The sequence below is a fragment of the Mchenga conophoros genome, linkage group LG3 (assembly GCF_057382185.1).
Source record: "Mchenga conophoros isolate Kocher_MC1m ecotype Shallow Benthic linkage group LG3, M_conophoros_male_GT1.1, whole genome shotgun sequence".
NCBI lineage: Eukaryota > Metazoa > Chordata > Actinopteri > Cichliformes > Cichlidae > Mchenga > Mchenga conophoros.
In genome coordinates this window covers 665930-675996 of record NC_140528.1, presented here as the reverse complement: position 1 = coordinate 675996, position 10067 = coordinate 665930, and the positions used below count along the sequence as shown (strand labels likewise).

The following is a 10067-nucleotide window of genomic DNA, read 5'->3' as shown; positions in this document are numbered from 1 at the left end:
CATCTACCAAAACATACCAAATTTTAAATGATTGCTTTAATTCCGCAACACTGCAACATGGAGTAGTCAGCGGGTCACATGGCAGAGAACACACAGACCACTGTGATGCTGCGCCTTTACTCGACTCTCTTCCAGATTGTTTGTGGTCCCTTGGACCCACAGATGTAGGTTTAGTTGATGTGGAGCCAGTCTCTTTTCAACTGTCATCTGCTACCCCTTTGTGGCAGCCTCAGTACCCACACAAACCGGAGGCTGAGGCTGGGATTGCAGAAACAATTTCTGGTTTGGTCACTGCCGGTGTCCTGGAGCCCTCCTGCTCTAAGTGGAACACGCCCATCCTACCCGTTGAGAAAAAAGGCACGGGGAAGTTCAGAATGGCACATGATTTGAGAAGGATTAATGCCTTACTTGGCACTCCTACTTTGCCTGTGCCTAATCCTTATGTTGCCTTGACCAACCTCCCACCATCTCATGCCTGGTTCACCTGCATTGACTTGGCTAATGCCTTTTTCTGCCTCCCACTTCGTGAGTCACTGCGTGACATTTTCTCATTTACATTTAGAGGCCGACAATGGCGTTACACTCGCTTACCACAGGGATTTGCCCTCTCCCCAGGACTGTTTAATCAGTGTTTGAAAGAACTTTTACAAACCTGCCCACTACCATCAGACTGTATGTTAATACAATATGTGGATGACATTTTGCTGTCTGCCCCCACGGCTGACATCTGTTTGGAGGCCACCAGAGTGGTACTTCAACACCTGGCCAACACAGGTTTTAAAGTGAGCAAAACCAAACTACAGATTGCAAGAAAACAGGTTTCTTTTCTAGGCCGCATGGTCTCACAGTCCGGTATTTCCTTGTCCCCAGAACACAGGAACTCCATTTTGCACCATCCAAAACCTCTAACTGTAAAAGACATGTTGTCATTTTTGGGCCTGACTGGTTACAGCAGGACCTATGTCCCAGACTATGTTGGCCTTACTTCCCCTTTGCGCGCTTTGGTAAATGAACAAGGCATGAGAAACCTCTCTGCTCCCCTCTCATGGACTACAGAAACAGAACAGGCGTTTATAAAGTTAAAACAACAGCTTTCTGTCGCCTCTGACCTTGCTGTGCCGGATTATGCTTTGCCTTTTCATCTTGATGTTTCTGGAACTGGAACCCATATCAATGGTATCCTGTTCCAGACAAAAGGGGGAGAGAGAAAAGTGTTGACATATGTAAGCGTAATGCTTGACAACACTGAAAAACGCCACCCACCGTGCACACAACACGTTTCTGGACTTGCAAAAATCATTCAGAAAACAGCACACATAGTGATGAACCACCCACTAAAAATTTTGACATCACACAGTGTGGTGGCCTACGTCTCCTCACAGGCCTTCACACTCACTTCACTCAGGCAGAGACGCCTCAGTACCATTTTGGAAGCACCACACATCACCTACTCACATGAAGGCATAAACATGGCTGATCACATGGGATCAGGAGAACCACATATGTGTGAAGAGGTTGTGCAGGTACAGGAGAAAATCAGGCCAGATTTGCAGGCAGAACCTCTAATGGATGCAGAAAAAGATTGGTTCACAGATGGATGTTGTTTCAGAACTGAAAGTGGAATGTTGAAGGCTGCATGGGCAATAGTGGAACAGACAGACATGAGATGGAAAACAGTGAGGGCAGAGCAGTTGACAGGACAACAGTCTGCACAGAGAGCTGAACTGAGAGCGGTGATTGAAGCCTTAAGGATGGGAAAGGGACAGAAAGTGAATATATACAGTGATTCAGCTTATGCTGTGGGAGCAGTGCATGTGGAGCTCAAGCAGTGGCTAAGAGCTGGTTTTTTGACAGCCAGCGGAAAGCCTATTAAACATGAGATGGAAATGAGGGAATTAGCGGAAGCACTGTTGTTACCTGTTAAGGTGGCAGTGGTAAAATGCAAAGGTCACAGTGCCGGATTGGATTTAGTGGCATTAGGTAATAAACAGGCCGACTTAGTAGCTAAGCAGACAGCTGGTTACTTACCCTCCCTGATTATGGTAATGGACCCAGAAGCCACACCCCCTCCAGAAAGACCACCCATACAACTAGGCCTAGCCACAATCAGAGAGTTACAGGACAAAGCCAGCCCCCAGGAAAAATCACTATGGGTAACAAGAGGGGCCACAAACACAGATCTCTGGCGTGGCCCAGATGGAAGGCCCATTCTACCGCCAGGGGTCAGACAGACAGCAATGGAAGAGGCACATGGAGTGGGGCATGTGGGACCTGCACAAATGATGAGAAATTTAGCCGTCTGGTGGCACCCTTATCTAAAAGACATGACAAAATACATGGTTAAAACCTGTAAGGAGTGCAACCAATTTGGAATCAAGCCCGCCTTCAAGCCAATAGCAGGGTACTTCCCCATCCCACTTTGCCCAGGGAAAGAAATAATCATTGATTACACAGACATGGTGGACAGAGTAGGTAGTTACAGGTACCTGCTGGTGGCTGTGGATGCATTTTCAGGTTGGCCAGAAGCCTGGCCGACAGCAAGTGAAAACAGTAGAACTGTGGTGAAGTGTCTGATTAATCATTATATACCACAGCATGGGTTTCCCGAGGTCATAAGGTCGGACAATGGTTCACATTTCAGGAACCACGATCTGCAGAGGGTTGAAGCCGCATTAGGTTTGAAACATAAGTTTGGCTCAGTTTACCACCCCCAGTCCCAGGGGAAAGTGGAAAGGATGAATCAAACTCTAAAAACTAAATTGGCTAAAATCTGTGCACAGACCAAATTAGATTGGGTTAAAGCATTGCCTCTTGCATTAATGTCCATAAGATGCTCAGTAAATCAAACCTCTGGTTACACTCCATTTGAGTTGGAGCATGGCAGGCCTTTTCCTGGCCCCTCCTCTCGCCTTTTAATGTCGGATGAAGCTGATTTAGACCTCGATCCGAGGACATATTATAACATGCTCCGCAGTTTTGTTGCCCAGTATTCCTCACAGGTCGCTGAAAGAAACCAGCAAGAGCTGAAAGAGGCGGCTACACCTGGAATGGACTACGTCCTCCTGAAAGTCACAAAGAGAAAGTGGGCTGAGCCTCGCTGGACAGGCCCTTACCGCATAACAGAGCGGACCTCCCACGCTGTCAGGCTCGAAGGTAAAGGTGACACCTGGTTTCATTACACACAGTGCGCTGCTGCCACCGAACCAGGAAGAACCTTGAGAGAGGTGCAGAAGGACCTGTCAGAAGGAGCTGCAACAACATCACCAACCACTTGAGGGAGCCAAAGCTGAACCTACAAGCCGGCTGGTTACAAAAGGGGGTGTTCTTCATACTGAACTAAACATTTTTTATTTTTAACATCTTTTATGACTTTGTTTTTATATTGGCTTGAGTTTTTAAGATTTACATTTTACATTGCAATAGTTTTAACCGCTGAAAGCTCATTTAAAGTTGTGTCACTGATACTTTTTGTTGCTCTTTAACTCCTAGAACACGCCCTTTGGCGAGGTGGGGGGAACTGGACCACCTTTCTCTGCCTCATCATCCTCTATTAGACGACATCCAAGCTAAGTAAACATGTCTTGGCCCTTTCCCCCTGAAATGACAGGCAGGCAAAGATGTTGCGTCTTTGTTTGCTTCCTGGCCCTGGGTCTCATTCCCATTGGCATAATCTTGATCTGTGAAGGGCCCCCGACACTTCTGACACCTTCAAGTTCAAAAGCTTCGCCCCTTTCTGACAGTCCCAATCTGACAAATGTAGCCCCTAGGGTCTTGCCCACCACTTCCTCTCCAGTTTTGCCCACGCCCGATCCAGTTAGAAAGAAACGAGACACGGTTACCTCCTGTACCCCAAGCACGACTAGAATGATTACTCTTTGTGTCCCCAACAATAAAAGTTGGGTAGTTGAAATAGATTTCGCTAGCTTCCCAGTCACTCCCGTCACCAAAGACCAAGGGGGGGATCTTTTTAACCTGGCAGTACATCTCTCCTCCTCAGTGTGGTATATAACCCTGGGAGGTTGGCATCAGTGGAAGTGGTCCAGTTTAGTGTCAGAAACGGACCTGGATTGGTCAAAGTACTCTAGGGGTCAGGCTTTGCACTGGAGAAACCAAAATATGCTCAGAATAGCAAAAAAACCGGATCTTTCAGGCTTAATTTTTACCCTAAAGGATCTGGCCTTGACCTCCTGTCAACAATTTATAATTGCCCCTTGGACTGATCGCACCGCCCTGTATTGGCAAATGGAAATATGCCCTAGCGTTGCTGCAGTTCCAAGCTCTGTAGTTAAAGATGATAATCCCACCTTTAATGGCCCTGCGGTGACATATACAAACGGGGGGAGAAATGGCCGAATACGCATTGTAGACACAAATAAAATGTCTAAAGATGACCTCTTCCAAATTCTAACCGGTATTTCTGGAGCAACAAACAACTGGTTACTACTAGCTGAACAAGCTGCTGACACGACGGCTTCCGACTGCATAGTATGTATGGGAGCCCGCCCCACTTTACGAGTTGTACCGGCGCCAGTCAATAGTGCATGCCTCCTGCATCTTATGAACAACACAAAACGAGGTCATTGCTCATATCTGGAAAACCACTTTCCTAAAACTCAACGCTCGGTCTCTAATAAACCACCTTTCTTTTCTTCAGATGTAGCTGTGAACAATTTCACTTGTATTAACCTGACTGGCAATGCAGTAAAACTAGGTAGCTTGAACTCTTCTTGGTGCACTGAGATGACGGTTATGAAACCAAATTTCCGACCTACGGCTAGGGCTGATTTGTGGTGGTGGTGTGGCAATAACAAGTTATATGATGGTTTCCCTCGGGATGCGTCAGGTCTTTGCGCTCTCATAACTCTTATTTTACCTGTTTTAGTCACTCCAGTAGATCTCTCTATAAAACTACACGAAGTTGGCCTCCCATCTTCCTCTGAACGCCGCTCTAAACGTTCTCTAATCCCAGGTTCAGCTCATAATCCAACCTATATTGATGCTGTAGGTATACCCCGTGGGGTCCCCGATGAATATAAACTGCGAGACCAGGTTAAAGCAGGATGGGCCTCGATACTTTGGATGGTTGAAATAAATGCGAATGTAGACAGAATTAACTACATTCACTTTAATGTGCAACTGTTGGCTAATTACACTCGAGATGGTTTTGAAGCTGTGCATGCACAGTTATCTGCCACTTCCCTAATGGCTTTCCAAAACAGGGTCGCAACGGATTTTCTCCTCGCAGAAAAAGGCGGAGTCTGCAGCCTTTTTGGTCAGGAGTGCTGTACCTATATCCCCAATAACACAGCTCCTGATGGTTCCCTCACTAAAGCTATTACTGGTCTCACAGCTCTTACTGTTAAAATGAAGGAACACTCGGGCGTTGATACTGCCATGTGGGACTCTTGGCTTAACATGTTTGGCAAATATAAGGCCCTTGTAGCTTCCATCCTAGTTTCCATCTCAGTTTTTGTTGCTATCCTAGTCACCTGCGGTTGCTGTTGTATTCCATGCATTCGATCCCTCTTCCAGAGATTGATTGTTACAGCTCTCACTCCTGAGGATAAGGATCTCGCCCGGCAGATGCCTTTATTGGCTGGTCAGCTTCCCACCTCCTCGCCAACGGATGATGAAAACTCTGATCGTGAGGGTGACGAACATTATCGTCTTTCTCTTGTTTAAATGCTTCTAGAATGGTTGTTTCTCTGTGGTGTTTTGTATTAGGTTTGTTATTAATTGTTTCCCTCACCCACTTCCTCTTGAAGGATATATCTGGTTGAACTGTGTCTGGTCGGGTTGTGAGGGTTAAGCGATGTTCTCAGGGTCTCCGGACTTAAGCCTGAGCGAATGTGTGCTCCCGCCACTGGATATGAATTGTTTTGTTCCACACCCCTTCCTCACGTTTTACCGTATTCACTTTTGAATGTCCTTAGCAGTTACCGTTCTGAGTTTATTTCACGGTTGATTTATTCTTTCACATTTTCACGTTTATATCTCTCATTATTATAGTATACTCTGTACTCTCCACATTTTTATCATTACTTATGTTTTTTGGTTGTTGAGTTACAGGAACTGTTAATTTTGTGTCACTACCCTGGTTGCACTAACTCGTTGTATCCGTGTGTGCAGGACAGCTGTTACTGCTTTCATCGGGAACCGAGACTGCTTGCAGCCGACCCCTGGGCAGGGTGGTGCCTGGACTCTTTTCTCCTCATCTGCAATGACAGATAAAGACAAATGATAAGACCCGAGGAGTTTTTCGAGCCAGGCTTCGACACGTCTCTGTGTTCCTTTGAATGTTACTTATTTTTGTGTGTTGACCCATTTAAGATGGGTCAAAAGGGGGATTTGAAGAAAATATAATCTGATCACACATTATTCAGCTTTAAATATTGTTCAGCTTTAAAGTTACTGTGCAACTGTGTAATAAAATGTGTGCTCACGACTTTGGCCTTGAGAGCGATAAGAAGCGATCGCCTCATCCTGCAGGCGAAAAGATATCTGCAAGCGAAGAACACCCAAGGCCGCTTTCCTTTTATGGAGTTGTTTTTCTGCTAATGCAGCACTTTCCTCACAACCCCCTCCTGTAAGTTTTAGAGAATATATACCCATCCTCACAGCAAATATTAGGAATCTCTTGATGTGAGCTGTTGTTGAGAAATTGTCTCTGCCTCAATAAAAGTTCACTGATTCCCCATCTGCTGCAGGTGTCCGGTTGTCTTCATTCTCCGCCAGCCTGGTTAAGTCAATTCCTCCTTAACATCTAAAAGAACCTATTTAATGAAGGAAGACGGTTCACTTTGTGTTTAATATTATTCTATTGCTGTTGTTGTTTTTTTATATCCTTCAAGTGCTAAGCCAGTGCTAACAAGAAAGCCAAGGTGCTTAGCTGATGCTGGAAAGGAAATATGATGAGGGGGTGCCATTGAAACAATAAAAACAAAGAAAGCTAGAGTGCTAAGCCAGTGCTAACAAGAAAGCCAAGGTGCTTAGCTGATGCTGGAAAGGAAATATGATGAGGGGGTGCCATTAAAACAATAAAAACAAAGAAAACCAAAAAAGGAATGTGAGAAGGGGGTGCCATTAAAACAATAAAAACAAAGAAAACTAAAATGCTAAATTAATGCTAACAAGAAAGCCAAGGTGCTAAGCTAATGCTAACAATTGTATGACAGTGACACATGATAAAGTACAATTTGTACATGGGACTAGTCATCTTTATATTGAGTTTCATGGATGCTAATATGGAAGCTAACATTATGCTATGGCTAAAGCTAATGATGACAGTTCAAGGACACAACAGTGGTTGCCCTGGAGATCGATCAAGTGCATGATGGGAACCAGGAAGTCAGACCAGGCAGAGCACATGGAGCACAGGGAGCAGGTGGCAGACAGACCAGGGAGGAAACCTCATTCGAAGGACAAGGTGCAGGTATGTGAGAATACATGATAACAAATATAGGAAACGACTGAAGGAGAAGCATTTATGAGATGATATTAATACTCTAAACTTGCAGAAGCTAAAAGTCAATAATTGTGAGTTAATGAGTGAAATTTTCAAAGTCACGGACATACGTTAAATTTCCATAAACCCAAATAGGGCCTCATTAGCTCTCTAAAATGCGATTGAACCTGATGATATTAGTACTTTAAACTTGCAGAAGCTAAAAGCTAATAATTGTGAGTTAAGCAGGATATATGGATCATGCAATCAATCGGAGACCCCCGCGTCTCCGTGGCTGGGGTAGTCGCAGGCGGCCTTCGGGCACTGCCTTCGTCCCCCCAAGTGCAGACATGCAATCAATCGGAGACCTCCACGTCTCCGCGGCTGGGGCATTCGCAGGCGACCTTTGGACACTGCCTTCGTCCCCCCAAGCGCAGACCGCCCGGGGTGGCTCTTGAGTGAAATTCTCAAAGTCACGGACATACGTTGGATTGCCATGAACCCAAATAGGGCCTAAAACTTTAAAAATTAAAGCCCAGAAAGGCATTAATTAATTACCATTATCTTATTTAATTGATGACACACTCCAAGGCGTGATCAACCTTGGGAGGGCCTTCCTTGGATGAGGATGTCTAGTGATAATGGCCGAAACATCCAATGATTCCAGGGTCCACTACTGATGATGTGTCCTAAATATTACTTTAAAATCAAATTAATGAGACTATAAAAAGATAATACAATAAAAAGCCGTGGGGGACCTTGCCGCCTGGGACGGGAGCAGGCATGGCCAGTGCATTGGAGCCCGGCCCCCTTCGGGGACCGGACTCCCAACTTATTTCTCCCCTATCCAGCCCGTGCCGCCTGTCCACCCACCTGGGTAGCGTGAGGTTCCCTGGGGGCTTTCTTCACTGGGCTGGGGGTGTCCCGACCCCCTCCCAATCCTAAACCTAACCACTTACAAAGAAAACCAAAAAAGGAATGTGAGATGGGGGTGCCATTAAAACAAAACAAAAAACAATAAAAACAAATAAAGCTAGAGTGCTAAGCCAGTGCTAACAAGAAAGCCAAGGTGCTTAGCTGATGCTGGAAAGGAAATATGATGAGGGGGTGCCATTGAAACAATAAAAACAAAGAAAGCTAGAGTGCTAAGCCAGTGCTAACAAGAAAGCCAAGGTGCTTAGCTGATGCTGGAAAGGAAATATGATGAGGGGGTGCCATTAAAACAATAAAAACAAAGAAAACCAAAAAAGGAATGTGAGAAGGGGGTGCCATTAAAACAATAAAAACAAAGAAAACTAAAATGCTAAATTAATGCTAACAAGAAAGCCAAGGTGCTAAGCTAATGCTAACAATTGTATGACAGTGACACATGATAAAGTACAATTTGTACATGGGACTAGTCATCTTTATATTGAGTTTCATGGATGCTAATATGGAAGCTAACATTATGCTATGGCTAAAGCTAATGATGACAGTTCAAGGACACAACAGTGGTTGCCCTGGAGATCGATCAAGTGCATGATGGGAACCAGGAAGTCAGACCAGGCAGAGCACATGGAGCACAGGGAGCAGGTGGCAGACAGACCAGGGAGGAAACCTCATTCGAAGGACAAGGTGCAGGTATGTGAGAATACATGATAACAAATATAGGAAACGACTGAAGGAGAAGCATTTATGAGATGATATTAATACTCTAAACTTGCAGAAGCTAAAAGTCAATAATTGTGAGTTAATGAGTGAAATTTTCAAAGTCACGGACATACGTTAAATTTCCATAAACCCAAATAGGGCCTCATTAGCTCTCTAAAATGCGATTGAACCTGATGATATTAGTACTTTAAACTTGCAGAAGCTAAAAGCTAATAATTGTGAGTTAAGCAGGATATATGGATCATGCAATCAATCGGAGACCCCCGCGTCTCCGTGGCTGGGGTAGTCGCAGGCGGCCTTCGGGCACTGCCTTCGTCCCCCCAAGTGCAGACATGCAATCAATCGGAGACCTCCACGTCTCCGCGGCTGGGGCATTCGCAGGCGACCTTTGGACACTGCCTTCGTCCCCCCAAGCGCAGACCGCCCGGGGTGGCTCTTGAGTGAAATTCTCAAAGTCACGGACATACGTTGGATTGCCATGAACCCAAATAGGGCCTAAAACTTTAAAAATTAAAGCCCAGAAAGGCATTAATTAATTACCATTATCTTATTTAATTGATGACACACTCCAAGGCGTGATCAACCTTGGGAGGGCCTTCCTTGGATGAGGATGTCTAGTGATAATGGCCGAAACATCCAATGATTCCAGGGTCCACTACTGATGATGTGTCCTAAATATTACTTTAAAATCAAATTAATGAGACTATAAAAAGATAATACAATAAAAAGCCGTGGGGGACCTTGCCGCCTGGGACGGGAGCAGGCATGGCCAGTGCATTGGAGCCCGGCCCCCTTCGGGGACCGGACTCCCAACTTATTTCTCCCCTATCCAGCCCGTGCCGCCTGTCCACCCACCTGGGTAGCGTGAGGTTCCCTGGGGGCTTTCTTCACTGGGCTGGGGGTGTCCCGACCCCCTCCCAATCCTAAACCTAACCACTTACAAAGAAAACCAAAAAAGGAATGTGAGATGGGG

General features: G+C 45.4%; 1 protein-coding gene across 1 annotated transcript; it reads left to right on the top strand.

The window, feature by feature from the left end:
- Nucleotides 1–3576: 3576 nt before the first annotated feature.
- Nucleotides 3577–6948, top strand: LOC146576924 (uncharacterized). The gene has a single exon (XM_085251213.1). The coding sequence runs from the start codon at nt 3577–3579 to the stop codon at nt 5680–5682; it is 2106 nt and encodes a 701-aa protein (XP_085107339.1). The 3' UTR covers nt 5683–6948.
- Nucleotides 6949–10067: the final 3119 nt, after the last annotated feature.